This window comes from Saccoglossus kowalevskii, chromosome 1 (assembly GCF_978046115.1).
Source record: "Saccoglossus kowalevskii chromosome 1, keSacKowa6.1, whole genome shotgun sequence".
In the NCBI taxonomy this organism is placed as follows: Eukaryota; Metazoa; Hemichordata; class Enteropneusta; family Harrimaniidae; genus Saccoglossus; species Saccoglossus kowalevskii.
The window spans coordinates 1,331,951-1,359,267 of record NC_140641.1 but is presented as its reverse complement, the minus strand read 5'-3'; the positions used below and the strand labels follow the sequence as shown (position 1 = coordinate 1,359,267).

The window sequence follows — 27,317 nt, the reverse complement described above, 5'->3', positions numbered from 1 at the left end:
TAACAATAAGAGGCTTATCATCAATATATCTATGCAATCAGACACCCTAGATAATGTAACAATAAGAGGCCTATCATCCAATATATCTATGCTATAAGAGGCTTATCATCCAATATATCTATGCTATCAGACACCCTAGGTAATGTAACAATAAGAGGCTTATTCAATATATCTATGCAATCAGACACCCTAGGTAATGTAACAATAAGAATCATATCATCCAATATATCTATGCTATCAGACACCCTAGGTAATGTAACAATAAGAAGTTTATCATCCAATATATCTATGCTATCAGACACCCTAGGTAATGTAACAATAAGAAGCTTATCATCCAATATATCTATACTATCCGACACCTTAGGTAATGTAACAATAAGAAGCATATCATCCAATATATCTATGCTATCAGACACCCTAGGTAATGTAACAATAAGAGGCTTATTCAATATATCTATGCAATCAGACACCCTAGGTAATGTAACAATAAGAATCATATCATCCAATATATCTATGCTATCAGACACCCTAGGTAATGTAACAATAAGAAGCTTATCATCCAATATATCTATGCTATCAGACACCCTAGGTAATGTAACAATAAGAGGCTTATTCAATATATCTATGCAATCAGACACCCTAGGTAATGTAACAATAAGAATCATATCATCCAATATATCTATGCTATCAGACACCCTAGGTAATGTAACAATAAGAATCATATCATCCAATATATCTATGCTATCAGACACCCTAGGTAATGTAACAAAAAGAATCATATCATCCAATATATCTATGCAATCAGACACCCTAGGTAATGTAACAATAAGAGGCTTATCCAATATATCTATGCAATCAGACACCCTAGATAATGTAACAATAAGAATCATATCATCCAATATATCTATGTAGACACGCTAGGTAATGTAACAATAAGAAGCTGATCCTCCAATATATCTATGCTATCAGACACCCTAGGTAATGTAACAATAAGAAGCTGATCCTCCAATATATCTATGCTATCAGACACCCTAGGTAATGTAACAATGAGAAGCATATCATCCAATATATCTATGCAATCAGACACCCTAGGTAATGTAACAATAAGAGGCTTATCATCCAATATATCTATGCAATCAGACACCCTAGATAATGTAACAATAAGAATCATATCATCCAATATATCTATGCTATCAGACACCCAAGGTAATGTAACAATAAGAAGCATATCATCCAATATATCTATGCAATCAGACACCCTAGGTGATGTAACAATAAGAAGCTTATCATCCAATATATCTATGCTATCAGACACCCTAGGTAATGTAACAATAAGAAGCATATCATCCAATATATCTATGCAATCAGACACCCTAGGTAATGCAACAATAAGAAGCTTATCATTCAATATATCTATGTTATCAGACACCCTAGGTAATGTAACAATAAGAGGCTTATCCTCCAATATATCTATGCTATCAGACACCCTAGGTAATGTAACAATAAGAAGCTTATCATCCAATATATCTATGCTATCAGACACCCTAGGTAATGTAACAATAAGAGGCTTATTCAATATATCTATGCAATCAGACACCCTAGGTAATGTAACAATAAGAGGCTTATCATCCAATATATCTATGCGATCAGACACCATTGGTAATGTAACAATAAGAAGCTTATCCTCCAATATATCTATGCAATCAGACACCCTAGGTAATGTAACAATAAGAAGCCTATCCTCCAATATATCTATGCAATCAGACACCCTAGGTAATGTAACAATAAGAAGCATATCATTCAATATATCTATGCTATCAGACACCCTAGGTAATGTAACAACAAGAAGCTTATCATCCAATATATCTATGCGATCAGACACCATTGGTAATGTAACAATAAGAAGCTTATCATCCAATATATCTATGCGATCAGACACCCTAGGTAATGTAACAATAAGAATCATATCATCCAATATATCTATGCTATCAGACACCCTAGGTAATGTAACAATAAGAAGCTTATCATCCAATATATCTATGCTATCAGACACCCTAGGTAATGTAACAATAAGAAGCTTATCCTCCAATATGTCTATGCTATCAGACACCCTAGGTAATGTAACAATAAGAAGCTTATCATCGAATATATCTATGCTATCAGACACCCTAGGTAATGTAACAATAAGAGGCTTATTCAATATATCTATGCAATCAGACACCCTAGGTAATGTAACAATAAGAAGCATATCATCCAATATATCTATGCAACCAGACACCCTAGGTAATGTAACAATAAGAATCACATCATCCAATATATCTATGCTATCAAACACCCTTGGTAATGTAACAATAAGAAGCTTATTATCCAATATATCTATGCTATCAGAAATCCTCGGTAATGTAACAATAAGAGGCTTATCATCCAATATATCTATGCTATCAGACACCCTAGGTAATGTAACAATAAGAAGCTTATCATCCAATATATCTATGCTATCAGACACCCTACGTAATGTAACAATAAGAGGCTTATCATCAATATATCTATGCAATCAGACACCCTAGATAATGTAACAATAAGAATCATATCATCCAATATATCTATGCAATCAGACACCCTTGGTAATGTAACAATAAGAGGCTTATCCAATATATCTATGCAATCAGACACCCTAGATAATGTAACAATAAGAATCATATCATCCAATATATCTATGCTATCAGACACCTTAGGTAATGTAACAATAAGAATCATATCATCCAATATATCTATGCAGACACGCTAGGTAATGTAACAATAAGAAGCTGATCCTCCAATATATCTATGCTATCAGACACCCTAGGTAATGTAACAATAAGAGGCTTATTCAATATATCTATGCAATCAGACACCCTAGGTAATGTAACAATAAGAATCATATCATCCAATATATCTATGCTATCAGACACCCTAGGTAATGTAACAATAAGAATCATATCATCCAATATATCTATGCTATCAGACACCCTAGGTAATGTAACAATAAGAAGCTTATCATCCAATATATCTATGCTATCAGACACCCTAGGTAATGTAACAATAAGAAGCTTATCATCCAATATATCTATACTATCCGACACCTTAGGTAATGTAACAATAAGAAGCATATCATCCAATATATCTATGCTATCAGACACCCTAGGTAATGTAACAATAAGAGGCTTATTCAATATATCTATGCAATCAGACACCCTGGGTAATGTAACAATAAGAATCATATCATCCAATATATCTATGCTATCAGACACCCTAGGTAATGTAACAATAAGAAGCTTATCATCCAATATATCTATGCTATCAGACACCCTAGGTAATGTAACAATAAGAGGCTTATTCAATATATCTATGCAATCAGACACCCTAGGTAATGTAACAATAAGAATCATATCATCCAATATATCTATGCTATCAGACACCCTAGGTAATGTAACAATAAGAATCATATCATCCAATATATCTATGCTATCAGACACCCTAGGTAATGTAACAAAAAGAATCATATCATCCAATATATCTATGCAATCAGACACCCTAGGTAATGTAACAATAAGAGGCTTATCCAATATATCTATGCAATCAGACACACTAGATAATGTAACAATAAGAATCATATCATCCAATATATCTATGCAGACACGCTAGGTAATGTAACAATAAGAAGCTGATCCTCCAATATATCTATGCTATCAGACACCCTAGGTAATGTAACAATAAGAAGCTGATCCTCCAATATATCTATGCTATCAGACACCCTAGGTAATGTAACAATGAGAAGCATATCATCTAATATATCTATGCAATCAGACACCCTAGGTAATGTAACAATAAGAGGCTTATCATCCATTATATCTATGCAATCAGACACCCTAGATAATGTAACAATAAGAATCATATCATCCAATATATCTATGCTATCAGACACCCAAGGTAATGTAACAATAAGAAGCATATCATCCAATATATCTATGCAATCAGACACCCTAGGTGATGTAACAATAAGAAGCTTATCATCCAATATATCTATGCTATCAGACACCCTAGGTAATGTAACAATAAGAAGCATATCATCCAATATATCTATGCAATCAGACACCCTAGGTAATGTAACAATAAGAAGCTTATCATTCAATATATCTATGCTATCAGACACCCTAGGTAATGTACCAATAAGAGGCTTATCCTCCAATATATCTATGCTATCAGACACCCTAGGTAATGTAACAATAAGAAGCTTATCATTCAATATATCTATGCTATCAGACACCCTAGGTAATGTAACAATAAGAGGCTTATTCAATATATCTATGCAATCAGACACCCTAGGTAATGTAACAATAAGAGGCTTATCATCCAATATATCTATGCGATCAGACACCATTGGTAATGTAACAATAAGAAGCTTATCCTCCAATATATCTATGCAATCAGACACCCTAGGTAATGTAACAATAAGAAGCCTATCCTCCAATATATCTATGCAATCAGACACCCTAGGTAATGTAACAATAAGAAGCATATCATTCAATATATCTATGCTATCAGACACCCTAGGTAATGTAACAACAAGAAGCTTATCATCCAATATATCTATGCGATCAGACACCATTGGTAATGTAACAATAAGAAGCTTATCATCCAATATATCTATGCGATCAGACACCCTAGGTAATGTAACAATAAGAATCATTTCATCCAATATATCTATGCTATCAGACACCCTAGGTAATGTAACAATAAGAAGCTTATCATCCAATATATCTATGCTATCAGACACCCTAGGTAATGTAACAATAAGAAGCTTATCCTCCAATATGTCTATGCTATCAGACACCCTAGGTAATGTAACAATAAGAAGCTTATCATCGAATATATCTATGCTATCAGACACCCTAGGTAATGTAACAATAAGAGGCTTATTCAATATATCTATGCAATCAGACACCCTAGGTAATGTAACAATAAGAAGCATATCATCCAATATATCTATGCAACCAGACACCCTAGGTAATGTAACAATAAGAATCACATCATCCAATATATCTATGCTATCAAACACCATTGGTAATGTAACAATAAGAAGCTTATTATCCAATATATCTATGCTATCAGAAATCCTCGGTAATGTAACAATAAGAGGCTTATCATCCAATATATCTATGCTATCAGACACCCTAGGTAATGTAACAATAAGAAGCTTATCATCCAATATATCTATGCGATCAGACACCCTAGGTAATGTAACAATAAGAAGCTTATCATCCAATATATCTATGCTATCAGACACCCTACGTAATGTAACAATAAGAGGCTTATCATCAATATATCTATGCAATCAGACACCCTAGGTAATGTAACAATAAGAAGCATATCATCCAATATATCTATGCAACCAGACACCCTAGGTAATGTAACAATAAGAATCACATCATCCAATATATCTATGCTATCAAACACCCTTGGTAATGTAACAATAAGAAGCTTATTATCCAATATATCTATGCTATCAGAAATCCTCGGTAATGTAACAATAAGAGGCTTATCATCCAATATATCTATGCTATCAGACACCCTAGGTAATGTAACAATAAGAAGCTTATCATCCAATATATCTATGCTATCAGACACCCTACGTAATGTAACAATAAGAGGCTTATCATCAATATATCTATGCAATCAGACACCCTAGATAATGTAACAATAAGAGGCCTATCATCCAATATATCTATGCTATAAGAGGCTTATCATCCAATATATCTATGCTATCAGACACCCTAGGTAATGTAACAATAAGAGGCTTATTCAATATATCTATGCAATCAGACACCCTAGGTAATGTAACAATAAGAATCATATCATCCAATATATCTATGCTATCAGACACCCTAGGTAATGTAACAATAAGAATCATATCATCCAATATATCTATGCTATCAGACACCCTAGGTAATGTAACAATAAGAAGTTTATCATCCAATATATCTATGCTATCAGACACCCTAGGTAATGTAACAATAAGAAGCTTATCATCCAATATATCTATGCAATCAGACACCCTAGGTAATGTAACAATAAGAGGCTTATCATCCATTATATCTATGCAATCAGACACCCTAGATAATGTAACAATAAGAATCATATCATCCAATATATCTATGCTATCAGACACCCAAGGTAATGTAACAATAAGAAGCATATCATCCAATATATCTATGCAATCAGACACCCTAGGTGATGTAACAATAAGAAGCTTATCATCCAATATATCTATGCTATCAGACACCCTAGGTAATGTAACAATAAGAAGCATATCATCCAATATATCTATGCAATCAGACACCCTAGGTAATGTAACAATAAGAAGCTTATCATTCAATATATCTATGCTATCAGACACCCTAGGTAATGTACCAATAAGAGGCTTATCCTCCAATATATCTATGCTATCAGACACCCTAGGTAATGTAACAATAAGAAGCTTATCATTCAATATATCTATGCTATCAGACACCCTAGGTAATGTAACAATAAGAGGCTTATTCAATATATCTATGCAATCAGACACCCTAGGTAATGTAACAATAAGAGGCTTATCATCCAATATATCTATGCGATCAGACACCATTGGTAATGTAACAATAAGAAGCTTATCCTCCAATATATCTATGCAATCAGACACCCTAGGTAATGTAACAATAAGAAGCCTATCCTCCAATATATCTATGCAATCAGACACCCTAGGTAATGTAACAATAAGAAGCATATCATTCAATATATCTATGCTATCAGACACCCTAGGTAATGTAACAACAAGAAGCTTATCATCCAATATATCTATGCGATCAGACACCATTGGTAATGTAACAATAAGAAGCTTATCATCCAATATATCTGTGCGATCAGACACCCTAGGTAATGTAACAATAAGAATCATTTCATCCAATATATCTATGCTATCAGACACCCTAGGTAATGTAACAATAAGAAGCTTATCATCCAATATATCTATGCTATCAGACACCCTAGGTAATGTAACAATAAGAAGCTTATCCTCCAATATGTCTATGCTATCAGACACCCTAGGTAATGTAACAATAAGAAGCTTATCATCGAATATATCTATGCTATCAGACACCCTAGGTAATGTAACAATAAGAGGCTTATTCAATATATCTATGCAATCAGACACCCTAGGTAATGTAACAATAAGAAGCATATCGTCCAATATATCTATGCAACCAGACACCCTAGGTAATGTAACAATAAGAATCACATCATCCAATATATCTATGCTATCAAACACCATTGGTAATGTAACAATAAGAAGCTTATTATCCAATATATCTATGCTATCAGAAATCCTCGGTAATGTAACAATAAGAGGCTTATCATCCAATATATCTATGCTATCAGACACCCTAGGTAATGTAACAATAAGAAGCTTATCATCCAATATATCTATGCGATCAGACACCCTAGGTAATGTAACAATAAGAATCATATCATCCAATATATCTATGCTATCAGACACCCTAGGTAATGTAACAATAAGAAGCTTATCATCCAATATATCTATGCTATCAGACACCCTAGGTAATGTAACAATAAGAAGCTTATCCTCCAATATATCTATGCTATCAGACACCCTAGGTAATGTAACAATAAGAAGCTTATCATCGAATATATCTATGCTATCAGACACCCTAGGTAATGTAACAATAAGAGGCTTATTCAATATATCTATGCAATCAGACACCCTAGGTAATGTAACAATAAGAAGCATATCATCCAATATATCTATGCAACCAGACACCCTAGGTAATGTAACAATAAGAATCACATCATCCAATATATCTATGCTATCAAACACCCTTGGTAATGTAACAATAAGAAGCTTATTATCCAATATATCTATGCTATCAGAAATCCTCGGTAATGTAACAATAAGAGGCTTATCATCCAATATATCTATGCTATCAGACACCCTAGGTAATGTAACAATAAGAAGCTTATCATCCAATATATCTATGCTATCAGACACCCTACGTAATGTAACAATAAGAGGCTTATCATCAATATATCTATGCAATCAGACACCCTAGATAATGTAACAATAAGAGGCCTATCATCCAATATATCTATGCTATAAGAGGCTTATCATCCAATATATCTATGCTATCAGACACCCTAGGTAATGTAACAATAAGAGGCTTATTCAATATATCTATGCAATCAGACACCCTAGGTAATGTAACAATAAGAATCATATCATCCAATATATCTATGCTATCAGACACCCTAGGTAATGTAACAATAAGAATCATATCATCCAATATATCTATGCTATCAGACACCCTAGGTAATGTAACAATAAGAAGTTTATCATCCAATATATCTATGCTATCAGACACCCTAGGTAATGTAACAATAAGAAGCTTATCATCCAATATATCTATACTATCCGACACCTTAGGTAATGTAACAATAAGAAGCATATCATCCAATATATCTATGCTATCAGACACCCTAGGTAATGTAACAATAAGAGGCTTATTCAATATATCTATGCAATCAGACACCCTAGGTAATGTAACAATAAGAATCATATCATCCAATATATCTATGCTATCAGACACCCTAGGTAATGTAACAATAAGAAGCTTATCATCCAATATATCTATGCTATCAGACACCCTAGGTAATGTAACAATAAGAGGCTTATTCAATATATCTATGCAATCAGACACCCTAGGTAATGTAACAATAAGAATCATATCATCCAATATATCTATGCTATCAGACACCCTAGGTAATGTAACAATAAGAATCATATCATCCAATATATCTATGCTATCAGACACCCTAGGTAATGTAACAAAAAGAATCATATCATCCAATATATCTATGCAATCAGACACCCTAGGTAATGTAACAATAAGAGGCTTATCCAATATATCTATGCAATCAGACACCCTAGATAATGTAACAATAAGAATCATATCATCCAATATATCTATGTAGACACGCTAGGTAATGTAACAATAAGAAGCTGATCCTCCAATATATCTATGCTATCAGACACCCTAGGTAATGTAACAATAAGAAGCTGATCCTCCAATATATCTATGCTATCAGACACCCTAGGTAATGTAACAATGAGAAGCATATCATCCAATATATCTATGCAATCAGACACCCTAGGTAATGAAACAATAAGAGGCTTATCATCCAATATATCTATGCAATCAGACACCCTAGATAATGTAACAATAAGAATCATATCATCCAATATATCTATGCTATCAGACACCCAAGGTAATGTAACAATAAGAAGCATATCATCCAATATATCTATGCAATCAGACACCCTAGGTGATGTAACAATAAGAAGCTTATCATCCAATATATCTATGCTATCAGACACCCTAGGTAATGTAACAATAAGAAGCATATCATCCAATATATCTATGCAATCAGACACCCTAGGTAATGCAACAATAAGAAGCTTATCATTCAATATATCTATGCTATCAGACACCCTAGGTAATGTAACAATAAGAGGCTTATCCTCCAATATATCTATGCTATCAGACACCCTAGGTAATGTAACAATAAGAAGCTTATCATCCAATATATCTATGCTATCAGACACCCTAGGTAATGTAACAATAAGAGGCTTATTCAATATATCTATGCAATCAGACACCCTAGGTAATGTAACAATAAGAGGCTTATCATCCAATATATCTATGCGATCAGACACCATTGGTAATGTAACAATAAGAAGCTTATCCTCCAATATATCTATGCAATCAGACACCCTAGGTAATGTAACAATAAGAAGCCTATCCTCCAATATATCTATGCAATCAGACACCCTAGGTAATGTAACAATAAGAAGCATATCATTCAATATATCTATGCTATCAGACACCCTAGGTAATGTAACAACAAGAAGCTTATCATCCAATATATCTATGCGATCAGACACCATTGGTAATGTAACAATAAGAAGCTTATCATCCAATATATCTATGCGATCAGACACCCTAGGTAATGTAACAATAAGAATCATATCATCCAATATATCTATGCTATCAGACACCCTAGGTAATGTAACAATAAGAAGCTTATCATCCAATATATCTATGCTATCAGACACCCTAGGTAATGTAACAATAAGAAGCTTATCCTCCAATATGTCTATGCTATCAGACACCCTAGGTAATGTAACAATAAGAAGCTTATCATCGAATATATCTATGCTATCAGACACCCTAGGTAATGTAACAATAAGAGGCTTATTCAATATATCTATGCAATCAGACACCCTAGGTAATGTAACAATAAGAAGCATATCATCCAATATATCTATGCAACCAGACACCCTAGGTAATGTAACAATAAGAATCACATCATCCAATATATCTATGCTATCAAACACCCTTGGTAATGTAACAATAAGAAGCTTATTATCCAATATATCTATGCTATCAGAAATCCTCGGTAATGTAACAATAAGAGGCTTATCATCCAATATATATATGCTATCAGACACCCTAGGTAATGTAACAATAAGAAGCTTATCATCCAATATATCTATGCTATCAGACACCCTACGTAATGTAACAATAAGAGGCTTATCATCAATATATCTATGCAATCAGACACCCTAGATAATGTAACAATAAGAGGCCTATCATCCAATATATCTATGCTATAAGAGGCTTATCATCCAATATATCTATGCTATCAGACACCCTAGGTAATGTAACAATAAGAAGCTTATTATCCAATATATCTATGCTATCAGAAATCCTCGGTAATGTAACAATAAGAGGCTTATCATCCAATATATCTATGCTATCAGACACCCTAGGTAATGCAACAATAAGAAGCTTATCATCCAATATATCTATGCTATCAGACACCCTAGGTAATGTAACAATAAGAGGCTTATTCAATATATCTATGCAATCAGACACCCTAGGTAATGTAACAATAAGAATCATATCATCCAATATATCTATGCTATCAGACACCCTAGGTAATGTAACAATAAGAATCATATCATCCAATATATCTATGCTATCAGACACCCTAGGTAATGTAACAATAAGAAGCTTATCATCCAATATATCTATGCTATCAGACACCCTAGGTAATGTAACAATAAGAAGCTTATCATCCAATATATCTATACTATCCGACACCTTAGGTAATGTAACAATAAGAAGCATATCATCCAATATATCTATGCTATCAGACACCCTAGGTAATGTAACAATAAGAGGCTTATTCAATATATCTATGCAATCAGACACCCTAGGTAATGTAACAATAAGAATCATATCATCCAATATATCTATGCTATCAGACACCCTAGGTAATGTAACAATAAGAAGCTTATCATCCAATATATCTATGCTATCAGACACCCTAGGTAATGTAACAATAAGAGGCTTATTCAATATATCTATGCAATCAGACACCCTAGGTAATGTAACAATAAGAATCATATCATCCAATATATCTATGCTATCAGACACCCTAGGTAATGTAACAATAAGAATCATATCATCCAATATATCTATGCTATCAGACACCCTAGGTAATGTAACAAAAAGAATCATATCATCCAATATATCTATGCAATCAGACACCCTAGGTAATGTAACAATAAGAGGCTTATCCAATATATCTATGCAATCAGACACCCTAGATAATGTAACAATAAGAATCATATCATCCAATATATCTATGTAGACACGCTAGGTAATGTAACAATAAGAAGCTGATCCTCCAATATATCTATGCTATCAGACACCCTAGGTAATGTAACAATAAGAAGCTGATCCTCCAATATATCTATGCTATCAGACACCCTAGGTAATGTAACAATGAGAAGCATATCATCCAATATATCTATGCAATCAGACACCCTAGGTAACGTAACAATAAGAGGCTTATCATCCAATATATCTATGCAATCAGACACCCTAGATAATGTAACAATAAGAATCATATCATCCAATATATCTATGCTATCAGACACCCAAGGTAATGTAACAATAAGAAGCATATCATCCAATATATCTATGCAATCAGACACCCTAGGTGATGTAACAATAAGAAGCTTATCATCCAATATATCTATGCTATCAGACACCCTAGGTAATGTAACAATAAGAAGCATATCATCCAATATATCTATGCAATCAGACACCCTAGGTAATGCAACAATAAGAAGCTTATCATTCAATATATCTATGCTATCAGACACCCTAGGTAATGTAACAATAAGAGGCTTATCCTCCAATATATCTATGCTATCAGACACCCTAGGTAATGTAACAATAAGAAGCTTATCATCCAATATATCTATGCTATCAGACACCCTAGGTAATGTAACAATAAGAGGCTTATTCAATATATCTATGCAATCAGACACCCTAGGTAATGTAACAATAAGAGGCTTATCATCCAATATATCTATGCGATCAGACACCATTGGTAATGTAACAATAAGAAGCTTATCCTCCAATATATCTATGCAATCAGACACCCTAGGTAATGTAACAATAAGAAGCCTATCCTCCAATATATCTATGCAATCAGACACCCTAGGTAATGTAACAATAAGAAGCATATCATTCAATATATCTATGCTATCAGACACCCTAGGTAATGTAACAACAAGAAGCTTATCATCCAATATATCTATGCGATCAGACACCATTGGTAATGTAACAATAAGAAGCTTATCATCCAATATATCTATGCGATCAGACACCCTAGGTAATGTAACAATAAGAATCATATCATCCAATATATCTATGCTATCAGACACCCTAGGTAATGTAACAATAAGAAGCTTATCATCCAATATATCTATGCTATCAGACACCCTAGGTAATGTAACAATAAGAAGCTTATCCTCCAATATGTCTATGCTATCAGACACCCTAGGTAATGTAACAATAAGAAGCTTATCATCGAATATATCTATGCTATCAGACACCCTAGGTAATGTAACAATAAGAGGCTTATTCAATATATCTATGCAATCAGACACCCTAGGTAATGTAACAATAAGAAGCATATCATCCAATATATCTATGCAACCAGACACCCTAGGTAATGTAACAATAAGAATCACATCATCCAATATATCTATGCTATCAAACACCCTTGGTAATGTAACAATAAGAAGCTTATTATCCAATATATCTATGCTATCAGAAATCCTCGGTAATGTAACAATAAGAGGCTTATCATCCAATATATCTATGCTATCAGACACCCTAGGTAATGTAACAATAAGAAGCTTATCATCCAATATATCTATGCTATCAGACACCCTACGTAATGTAACAATAAGAGGCTTATCATCAATATATCTATGCAATCAGACACCCTAGATAATGTAACAATAAGAGGCCTATCATCCAATATATCTATGCTATAAGAGGCTTATCATCCAATATATCTATGCTATCAGACACCCTAGGTAATGTAACAATAAGAAGCTTATCCTCCAATATATCTATGCTATCAGACACCCTAGGTAATGCAACAATAAGAAGCTTATCATCCAATATATCTATGCTATCAGACACCCTAGGTAATGTAACAATAAGAGGCTTATTCAATATATCTATGCAATCAGACACCCTAGGTAATGTAACAATAAGAATCATATCATCCAATATATCTATGCTATCAGACACCCTAGGTAATGTAACAATAAGAATCATATCATCCAATATATCTATGCTATCAGACACCCTAGGTAATGTAACAATAAGAAGCTTATCATCCAATAAATCTATGCTATCAGACACCCTAGGTAATGTAACAATAAGAAGCTTATCATCCAATATATCTATACTATCCGACACCTTAGGTAATGTAACAATAAGAAGCATATCATCCAATATATCTATGCAATCAGACACCCTAGGTATGTAACAATAAGAATCATATCATCCAATATATCTATGCTGTCAGACACCCTAGGTAATGTAACAATAAGAAACATATCATCCAATATATCTATGCTATAAGACACCCTAGGTAATGTAACAATAAGAGGCTTATTCAATATATCTATGCAATCAGACACCCTAGGTAATGTAACAATAAGAGGCTTATTCAATATATCTATGCAATCAGACACCCTAGGTAATGTAACAATAAGAAGCTTATCATCCAATATATCTATGCTATCACACACCCTAGGTAATGTAACAATAAGAGGCTTATCATCAATATATCTATGCAATCAGACACCCTAGATAATGTAACAATAAGAATCATAACATCCAATATATCTATGCTATAAGAGGCTTATCATCCAATATATCTATGCTATCAGACACCCTAGGTAATGTAACAATAAGAAGCTTATCCTCCAATATATCTATGCTATCAGACACCCTACGTAATGTAACAATAAGAAGCTTATCATCCAATATATCTATGCTATCAGACACCCTAGGTAATGTGACAATAAGAGGCTTATTCAATATATCTATGCAATCAGACACCCTAGGTAATGTAACAATAAGAATCATATCATCCAATATATCTATGCTATCAGACACCCTAGGTAATGTAACAATAAGAAGCTTATCATCCAATATATCTATGCTATCAGACACCCTAGGTAATGTAACAATAAGAGGCTTATTCAATATATCTATGCAATCAGACACCCTAGGTAATGTAACAATAAGAATCATATCATCCAATATATCTATGCTATCAGACACCCTAGGTAATGTAACAATAAGAATCATATCATCCAATATATCTATGCTATCAGACACCCTAGGTAATGTAACAAAAAGAATCATATCATCCAATATATCTATGCAATCAGACACCCTAGGTAATGTAACAATAAGAGGCTTATCCAATATATCTATGCAATCAGACACCCTAGATAATGTAACAATAAGAATCATATCATCCAATATATCTATGCAGACACGCTAGGTAATGTAACAATAAGAAGCTGATCCTCCAATATATCTATGCTATCAGACACCCTAGGTAATGTAACAATAAGAAGCTGATCCTCCAATATATCTATGCTATCAGACACCCTAGGTAATGTAACAATGAGAAGCATATCATCCAATATATCTATGCAATCAGACACCCTAGGTAATGTAACAATAAGAGGCTTATCATCAATATATCTATGCAATCAGACACCCTAGATAATGTAACAATAAGAATCATAACATCCAATATATCTATGCTATAAGAGGCTTATCATCCAATATATCTATGCTATCAGACACCCTAGGTAATGTAACAATAAGAAGCTTATCCTCCAATATATCTATGCTATCAGACACCCTACGTAATGTAACAATAAGAAGCTTATCATCCAATATATCTATGCTATCAGACACCCTAGGTAATGTAACAATAAGAGGCTTATTCAATATATCTATGCAATCAGACACCCTAGGTAATGTAACAATAAGAATCATATCATCCAATATATCTATGCTATCAGACACCCTAGGTAATGTAACAATAAGAAGCTTATCATCCAATATATCTATGCTATCAGACACCCTAGGTAATGTAACAATAAGAGGCTTATTCAATATATCTATGCAATCAGACACCCTAGGTAATGTAACAATAAGAATCATATCATCCAATATATCTATGCTATCAGACACCCTAGGTAATGTAACAATAAGAATCATATCATCCAATATATCTATGCTATCAGACACCCTAGGTAATGTAACAAAAAGAATCATATCATCCAATATATCTATGCAATCAGACACCCTAGGTAATGTAACAATAAGAGGCTTATCCAATATATCTATGCAATCAGACACCCTAGATAATGTAACAATAAGAATCCTATCATCCAATATATCTATGCAGACACGCTAGGTAATGTAACAATAAGAAGCTGATCCTCCAATATATCTATGCTATCAGACACCCTAGGTAATGTAACAATAAGAAGCTGATCCTCCAATATATCTATGCTATCAGACACCCTAGGTAATGTAACAATGAGAAGCATATCATCCAATATATCTATGCAATCAGACACCCTAGGTAATGTAACAATAAGAAGCATATCATCCAATATATCTATGCTATCAGACACCCAAGGTAATGTAACAATAAGAAGCATATCATCCAATATATCTATGCAATCAGACACCCTAGGTGATGTAACAATAAGAAGCTTATCATCCAATATATCTATGCTATCAGACACCCTAGGTAATGTAACAATAAGAAGCATATCATCCAATATATCTATGCAATCAGACACCCTAGGTAATGTAACAATAAGAAGCTTATCATTCAATATATCTATGCTATCAGACACCCTAGGTAATGTAACAATAAGAGGCTTATCCTCCAATATATCTATGCTATCAGACACCCTAGGTAATGTAACAATAAGAAGCTTATCATCCAATATATCTATGCGATCAGACACCCTAGGTAATGTAACAATAAGAAGCTGATCCTCCAATATATCTATGCTATCAGACACCCTAGGTAATGTAACAATGAGAAGCATATCATCCAATATATCTATGCAATCAGACACCCTAGGTAACGTAACAATAAGAGGCTTATCATCCAATATATCTATGCAATCAGACACCCTAGATAATGTAACAATAAGAATCATATCATCCAATATATCTATGCTATCAGACACCCAAGGTAATGTAACAATAAGAAGCATATCATCCAATATATCTATGCAATCAGACACCCTAGGTGATGTAACAATAAGAAGCTTATCATCCAATATATCTATGCTATCAGACACCCTAGGTAATGTAACAATAAGAAGCATATCATCCAATATATCTATGCAATCAGACACCCTAGGTAATGCAACAATAAGAAGCTTATCATTCAATATATCTATGCTATCAGACACCCTAGGTAATGTAACAATAAGAGGCTTATCCTCCAATATATCTATGCTATCAGACACCCTAGGTAATGTAACAATAAGAAGCTTATCATCCAATATATCTATGCTATCAGACACCCTAGGTAATGTAACAATAAGAGGCTTATTCAATATATCTATGCAATCAGACACCCTAGGTAATGTAACAATAAGAGGCTTATCATCCAATATATCTATGCGATCAGACACCATTGGTAATGTAACAATAAGAAGCTTATCCTCCAATATATCTATGCAATCAGACACCCTAGGTAATGTAACAATAAGAAGCCTATCCTCCAATATATCTATGCAATCAGACACCCTAGGTAATGTAACAATAAGAAGCATATCATTCAATATATCTATGCTATCAGACACCCTAGGTAATGTAACAACAAGAAGCTTATCATCCAATATATCTATGCGATCAGACACCATTGGTAATGTAACAATAAGAAGCTTATCATCCAATATATCTATGCGATCAGACACCCTAGGTAATGTAACAATAAGAATCATATCATCCAATATATCTATGCTATCAGACACCCTAGGTAATGTAACAATAAGAAGCTTATCATCCAATATATCTATGCTATCAGACACCCTAGGTAATGTAACAATAAGAAGCTTATCCTCCAATATGTCTATGCTATCAGACACCCTAGGTAATGTAACAATAAGAAGCTTATCATCGAATATATCTATGCTATCAGACACCCTAGGTAATGTAACAATAAGAGGCTTATTCAATATATCTATGCAATCAGACACCCTAGGTAATGTAACAATAAGAAGCATATCATCCAATATATCTATGCAACCAGACACCCTAGGTAATGTAACAATAAGAATCACATCATCCAATATATCTATGCTATCAAACACCCTTGGTAATGTAACAATAAGAAGCTTATTATCCAATATATCTATGCTATCAGAAATCCTCGGTAATGTAACAATAAGAGGCTTATCATCCAATATATCTATGCTATCAGACACCCTAGGTAATGTAACAATAAGAAGCTTATCATCCAATATATCTATGCTATCAGACACCCTACGTAATGTAACAATAAGAGGCTTATCATCAATATATCTATGCAATCAGACACCCTAGATAATGTAACAATAAGAGGCCTATCATCCAATATATCTATGCTATAAGAGGCTTATCATCCAATATATCTATGCTATCAGACACCCTAGGTAATGTAACAATAAGAAGCTTATCCTCCAATATATCTATGCTATCAGACACCCTAGGTAATGCAACAATAAGAAGCTTATCATCCAATATATCTATGCTATCAGACACCCTAGGTAATGTAACAATAAGAGGCTTATTCAATATATCTATGCAATCAGACACCCTAGGTAATGTAACAATAAGAATCATATCATCCAATATATCTATGCTATCAGACACCCTAGGTAATGTAACAATAAGAATCATATCATCCAATATATCTATGCTATCAGACACCCTAGGTAATGTAACAATAAGAAGCTTATCATCCAATAAATCTATGCTATCAGACACCCTAGGTAATGTAACAATAAGAAGCTTATCATCCAATATATCTATACTATCCGACACCTTAGGTAATGTAACAATAAGAAGCATATCATCCAATATATCTATGCAATCAGACACCCTAGGTATGTAACAATAAGAATCATATCATCCAATATATCTATGCTGTCAGACACCCTAGGTAATGTAACAATAAGAAACATATCATCCAATATATCTATGCTATAAGACACCCTAGGTAATGTAACAATAAGAGGCTTATTCAATATATCTATGCAATCAGACACCCTAGGTAATGTAACAATAAGAGGCTTATTCAATATATCTATGCAATCAGACACCCTAGGTAATGTAACAATAAGAAGCTTATCATCCAATATATCTATGCTATCACACACCCTAGGTAATGTAACAATAAGAGGCTTATCATCAATATATCTATGCAATCAGACACCCTAGATAATGTAACAATAAGAATCATAACATCCAATATATCTATGCTATAAGAGGCTTATCATCCAATATATCTATGCTATCAGACACCCTAGGTAATGTAACAATAAGAAGCTTATCCTCCAATATATCTATGCTATCAGACACCCTACGTAATGTAACAATAAGAAGCTTATCATCCAATATATCTATGCTATCAGACACCCTAGGTAATGTGACAATAAGAGGCTTATTCAATATATCTATGCAATCAGACACCCTAGGTAATGTAACAATAAGAATCATATCATCCAATATATCTATGCTATCAGACACCCTAGGTAATGTAACAATAAGAAGCTTATCATCCAATATATCTATGCTATCAGACACCCTAGGTAATGTAACAATAAGAGGCTTATTCAATATATCTATGCAATCAGACACCCTAGGTAATGTAACAATAAGAATCATATCATCCAATATATCTATGCTATCAGACACCCTAGGTAATGTAACAATAAGAATCATATCATCCAATATATCTATGCTATCAGACACCCTAGGTAATGTAACAAAAAGAATCATATCATCCAATATATCTATGCAATCAGACACCCTAGGTAATGTAACAATAAGAGGCTTATCCAATATATCTATGCAATCAGACACCCTAGATAATGTAACAATAAGAATCATATCATCCAATATATCTATGCAGACACGCTAGGTAATGTAACAATAAGAAGCTGATCCTCCAATATATCTATGCTATCAGACACCCTAGGTAATGTAACAATAAGAAGCTGATCCTCCAATATATCTATGCTATCAGACACCCTAGGTAATGTAACAATGAGAAGCATATCATCCAATATATCTATGCAATCAGACACCCTAGGTAATGTAACAATAAGAGGCTTATCATCAATATATCTATGCAATCAGACACCCTAGATAATGTAACAATAAGAATCATAACATCCAATATATCTATGCTATAAGAGGCTTATCATCCAATATATCTATGCTATCAGACACCCTAGGTAATGTAACAATAAGAAGCTTATCCTCCAATATATCTATGCTATCAGACACCCTACGTAATGTAACAATAAGAAGCTTATCATCCAATATATCTATGCTATCAGACACCCTAGGTAATGTAACAATAAGAGGCTTATTCAATATATCTATGCAATCAGACACCCTAGGTAATGTAACAATAAGAATCATATCATCCAATATATCTATGCTATCAGACACCCTAGGTAATGTAACAATAAGAAGCTTATCATCCAATATATCTATGCTATCAGACACCCTAGGTAATGTAACAATAAGAGGCTTATTCAATATATCTATGCAATCAGACACCCTAGGTAATGTAACAATAAGAATCATATCATCCAATATATCTATGCTATCAGACACCCTAGGTAATGTAACAATAAGAATCATATCATCCAATATATCTATGCTATCAGACACCCTAGGTAATGTAACAAAAAGAATCATATCATCCAATATATCTATGCAATCAGACACCCTAGGTAATGTAACAATAAGAGGCTTATCCAATATATCTATGCAATCAGACACCCTAGATAATGTAACAATAAGAATCCTATCATCCAATATATCTATGCAGACACGCTAGGTAATGTAACAATAAGAAGCTGATCCTCCAATATATCTATGCTATCAGACACCCTAGGTAATGTAACAATAAGAAGCTGATCCTCCAATATATCTATGCTATCAGACACCCTAGGTAATGTAACAATGAGAAGCATATCATCCAATATATCTATGCAATCAGACACCCTAGGTAATGTAACAATAAGAAGCATATCATCCAATATATCTATGCTATCAGACACCCAAGGTAATGTAACAATAAGAAGCATATCATCCAATATATCTATGCAATCAGACACCCTAGGTGATGTAACAATAAGAAGCTTATCATCCAATATATCTATGCTATCAGACACCCTAGGTAATGTAACAATAAGAAGCATATCATCCAATATATCTATGCAATCAGACACCCTAGGTAATGTAACAATAAGAAGCTTATCATTCAATATATCTATGCTATCAGACACCCTAGGTAATGTAACAATAAGAGGCTTATCCTCCAATATATCTATGCTATCAGACACCCTAGGTAATGTAACAATAAGAAGCTTATCATCCAATATATCTATGCGATCAGACACCATTGGTAATGTAACAATAAGAAGCTTATCATCCAATATATCTATGCGATCAGACACCCTAGGTAATGTAACAACAAGAAGCTTATCATCCAATATATCTATGCGATCAGACACCATTGGTAATGTAACAATAAGAAGCTTATCCTCCAATATATCTATGCAATCAGACACCCTAGGTAATGTAACAATAAGAAGCCTATCCTCCAATATATCTATGCAATCAGACACCCTAGGTAATGTAACAATAAGAAGCATATCATTCAATATATCTATGCTATCAGACACCCTAGGTAATGTAACAACAAGAAGCTTATCATCCAATATATCTATTCGATCAGACACCATTGGTAATGTAACAATAAGAAGCTTATCATCCAATATATCTATGCGATCAGACACCCTAGGTAATGTAACAATAAGAATCATATCATCCAATATATCTATGCTATCAGACACCCTAGGTAATGTAACAATAAGAAGCTTATCATCCAATATATCTATGCTATCAGACACCCTAGGTAATGTAACAATAAGAAGCTTATCCCTCCAATATATCTATGCTATCAGACACCCTAGGTAATGTAACAATAAGAAGCTTATCATCGAATATATCTATGCTATCAGACACCCTAGGTAATGTAACAATAAGAGGCTTATTCAATATATCTATGCAATCAGACACCCTAGGTAATGTAACAATAAGAAGCATATCATCCAATATATCTATGCAACCAGACACCCTAGGTAATGTAACAATAAGAATCACATCATCCAATATATCTATGCTATCAAACACCCTTGGTAATGTAACAATAAGAAGCTTATTATCCAATATATCTATGCTATCAGAAATCCTCGGTAATGTAACAATAAGAGGCTTATCATCCAATATATCTATGCTATCAGACACCCTAGGTAATGTAACAATAAGAAGCTTATCATCCAATATATCTATGCTATCAGACACCCTACGTAATGTAACAATAAGAGGCTTATCATCAATATATCTATGCAATCAGACACCCTAGATAATGTAACAATAAGAGGCCTATCATCCAATATATCTATGCTATAAGAGGCTTATCATCCAATATATCTATGCTATCAGACACCCTAGGTAATGTAACAATAAGAAGCTTATCCTCCAATATATCTATGCTATCAGACACCCTAGGTAATGCAACAATAAGAAGCTTATCATCCAATATATCTATGCTATCAGACACCCTAGGTAATGTAACAATAAGAGGCTTATTCAATATATCTATGCAATCAGACACCCTAGGTAATGTAACAATAAGAATCATATCATCCAATATATCTATGCTATCAGACAACCTAGGTAATGTAACAATAAGAAGCTTATCATCCAATATATCTATGCTATCAGACACCCTAGGTAATGTAACAATAAGAAGCTTATCATCCAATATATCTATACTATCCGACACCTTAGGTAATGTAACAATAAGAAGCATATCATCCAATATATCTATGCAATCAGACACCCTAGGTATGTAACAATAAGAATCATATCATCCAATATATCTATGCTATCAGACACCCTAGGTAATGTAACAATAAGAAACATATCATCCAATATATCTATGCTATAAGACACCCTAGGTAATGTAACAATAAGAATCATTATCATCGAATATATCTATGCTATCAGACACCCTAGGTAATGTAACAATAAGAATCATATCATCCAGTATATCTATGCTATCAGACACCCTAGGTAATGTAACAATAAGAATCATATCATCCAATATATCTATGCAATCAGACACCCTAGGTGATGTAACAATAAGAAGCTTATCATCCAATATATCTATGCTATCAGACACCCTAGGTAATGTAACAATAAGAAGCATATCATCCAATATATCTATGCAATCAGACACCCTAGGTAATGTAACAATAAGAAGCATATCATCCAATATATCTATGCAACCAGACACCCTAGGTAATGTAACAATAAGAATCACATCATCCAATATATCTATGCTATCAAACACCCTTGGTAATGTAACAATAAGAAGCTTATTATCCAATATATCTATGCTATCAGAAATCCTCGGTAATGTAACAATAAGAGGCTTATCATCCAATATATCTATGCTATCAGACACCCTAGGTAATGTAACAATAAAAAGCTTATCATCCAATATATCTATGCTATCAGACACCCTACGTAATGTAACAATAAGAGGCTTATCATCAATATATCTATGCAATCAGACACCCTAGATAATGTAACAATAAGAGGCCTATCATCCAATATATCTATGCTATAAGAGGCTTATCATCCAATATATCTATGCTATCAGACACCCTAGGTAATGTAACAATAAGAAGCTTATCCTCCAATATATCTATGCTATCAGACACCCTAGGTAATGCAACAATAAGAAGCTTATCATCCAATATATCTATGCTATCAGACACCCTAGGTAATGTAACAATAAGAGGCTTATCATCCAATATATCTATGCGATCAGACACCATTGGTAATGTAACAATAAGAAGCTTATCCTCCAATATATCTATGCAATCAGACACCCTAGGTAATGTAACAATAAGAAGCCTATCCTCCAATATATCTATGCTATCAGACACCCTAGGTAATGTAACAATAAGAGGCTTATTCAATATATCTATGCAATCAGACACCCTAGGTAATGTAACAATAAGAGGCTTATCATCCAATATATCTATGCGATCAGACACCATTGGTAATGTAACAATAAGAAGCTTATCCTCCAATATATCTATGCAATCAGACACCCTAGGTAATGTAACAATAAGAAGCCTATCCTCCAATATATCTATGCAATCAGACACCCTAGGTAATGTAACAATAAGAGGCTTATCATCCAATATATCTATGCGATCAGACACCATTGGTAATGTAACAATAAGAAGCTTATCCTCCAATATATCTATGCAATCAGACACCCTAGGTAATGTAACAATAAGAAGCCTATCCTCCAATATATCTATGCAATCAGACACCCTAGGTAATGTAACAATAAGAAGCATATCATTCAATATATCTATGCTATCAGACACCCTAGGTAATGTAACAACAAGAAGCTTATCATCCAATATATCTATGCGATCAGACACCATTGGTAATGTAACAATAAGAAGCTTATCATCCAATATATCTATGCGATCAGACATCCTAGGTAATGTAACAATAAGAAGCATATCATCCAATATATCTATGCTATCAGACACCCTAAGTAATGTAACAATAAGAAGCTTATCATCCAATATATCTATGCTATCAGACACCCTAGGTAATGTAACAATAAGAGGCTTATTCAATATATCTATGCAATCAGACACCCTAGGTAATGTAACAATAAGAAGCATATCATCCAATATATCTATGCAACCAGACACCCTAGGTAATGTAACAATAAGAATCACATCATCCAATATATCTATGCTATCAAACACCCTTGGTAATGTAACAATAAGAAGCTTATTATCCAATATATCTATGCTATCAGAAATCCTCGGTAATGTAACAATAAGAGGCTTATCATCCAATATATCTATGCTATCAGACACCCTAGGTAATGTAACAATAAGAAGCTTATCATCCAATATATCTATGCTATCAGACACCCTACGTAATGTAACAATAAGAGGCTTATCATCAATATATCTATGCAATCAGACACCCTAGATAATGTAACAATAAGAGGCCTATCATCCAATATATCTATGCTATAAGAGGCTTATCATCCAATATATCTATGCTATCAGACACCCTAGGTAATGTAACAATAAGAAGCTTATCCTCCAATATATCTATGCTATCAGACACCCTAGGTAATGTAACAATAAGAAGCTTGTGATTCAATATATCTATGCTATCAGACACCCTTGGATGTGACAATAAGAAGCTTATTATCCAATATATCTATGCTATCAGAAATCCTCAGTAATGTAACAATAAGAGGCTTATCATCCAATATATCTATGCTATCAGACACCCTAGGTAATGTAACAATAAGAAGCTTATCCTCCAATATATCTATGCTATCAGACACCCTAGGTAATGTAACAATAAGAAGCTTATCATCCAATATATCTATGCTATCAGACACCCTAGGTAATGTAACAATAAGAGGCTTATTCAATATATCTATGCAATCAGACACCCTAGGTAATGTAACAATAAGAAGCATATCATCCAATATATCTATGCAATCAGACACCCTAGGTAATGTAACAATAAGAATCACATCATCCAATATATCTATGCTATCAAACACCCTAGGTAATGTAACAATAAGAATCATATCATCCAATATATCTATGCTATCAGACACCCTAGGTAATGTAACAATAAGAGGCTTATTCAATATATCTATGCAATCAGACACCCTAGGTAATGTAACAATAAGAAGCATATCATCCAATATATCTATGCAATCAGACACTCCAGGTAATGTAACAATAAGAATCACATCATCCAATATATCTATGCTATCAAACACCCTAGGTAATGTAACAATAAGAATCACATCATCCAATATATCTATGCTATCAGACACCCCAGGTAATGTAACAATAAGAAGCTTATCATCCAATATATCTATGCTATCAGACACCCTTGGTAATGTAACAATAAGAAGCTTATCATCCAATATATCTATGCTATAAGACACCCTAGGTAATGTAACAATAAGAAGCTGATCATCCAATATATCTATGCTATCAGACACCCTAGGTAATGTAACAATAAGAAGCTGATCATCCAATATATCTATGCTATCAGACACCCTAGGTAATGTAACAATAAGAAGCTTATAATCCAATATAGTTATGCTATCAGACACCCTAGGTAATGTAACAATAAGAAGCTTATAATCCAATATAGTTATGCTATCAGACACCCTAGGTAATGTAACAATAAGAAGCTGATCATCCAATATATCTATGCTATCAGACACCCTAGGTAATGTAACAATAAGAAGCTTATCATCCAATATATCTATGCTATCAGACACTCTAGGTAATGTAACAATAAGCATTTGATTCTACACCATTCTTACAGAAGAATTATAAGTATTCCACCTACCCATGTAAGCTTGACAAGACCACTCTGACATTGCAGTATAAAACTAAACATTACTGGAATAAGATGCAGATGTCTTACCTGTGCTGGAGGTGATGTTAGTGGGTTATTGTCAAGTATGATGGTTTCTAGTGTAGATATCTGTCTGTATGATGGAGGTATTGAGGAGATCTTATTGCAGGATACATCTAAGCTCACTAACTGTGATTTACTGAGCTCTGAAAAAACAAGATATAAATGTACAAATTGAAAGGTTAAGCTTGTGACAATCATCTCGCCAAGCACTGGTACATGTACAAGTATGCAGACAATTAGCATACCATTGAAGGGGTACTAACAATTGCAACTGAAAATGCCAGAATAGCACAAGTTGGAGGGGTGTACTCATTCAAGAAGTGGTTCAAAATATACCACAAGCAACTAGAAGAAAATTATTACTACTACCGTAAAATCTGTATTAAAAGCCGCATCCCTAATAGAAGTCGCACCCAATCTTTTTGTACAATTGAGAACCAAAAATTCATCATTTCTCATATGTGTAGATGCTCTAATAAAAGCCGCATCCCCTCTGTTGCTTTGTACCATTTTAGTAGAAGTTGCGGCTTCTAATACAGATTTTACAGTATACATTAGAAATTTAGTACTACTGTAAAATCTGTATTAGTTGCTGCGACTTATATTAAAATGGTACAATGCAACAGATAGGATGCTGCTTCTATTAGAGCATCTACACATATGAGAAATAATGAAATTTTAGTTCTCAATTGTTTAAAAAAAATATGTGCGACTTTGATTCGGGATGCGGCTTCTAATACAGATTTTACGAAACTATCAGTGATTCAGCAATAAGGCATTATCATGATAGTCTAGTGATCTCTCTGGAATGACAACCAAGGACTGGCTGCACAAAGACCATACATTGGGTATTCCTACAAATCTCTATACCCAGCTACAACATTGTTTGGCACTATGGGTAATGTACACACATATGGTAGAAACATACCAAGTATCAAA

The 27,317-nt window shown here is 33.6% G+C and overlaps 1 protein-coding gene across 2 annotated transcripts in view; it reads right to left on the bottom strand.

Annotated features, from left to right (window-relative positions):
• Window positions 1-27,317, bottom strand: part of LOC102805680 (leucine-rich repeat and calponin homology domain-containing protein 2-like) — a 210,610-nt gene that overhangs the window by 110,076 nt on the left and 73,217 nt on the right. For both annotated transcript variants that reach the window (XM_085498287.1, XM_085498289.1), the window contains exon 5: window positions 26,385-26,521. In XM_085498287.1, the coding sequence (XP_085354413.1) occupies window positions 26,385-26,521 (137 nt within the window). The remainder of the gene's footprint in view (window positions 1-26,384; window positions 26,522-27,317) is intronic.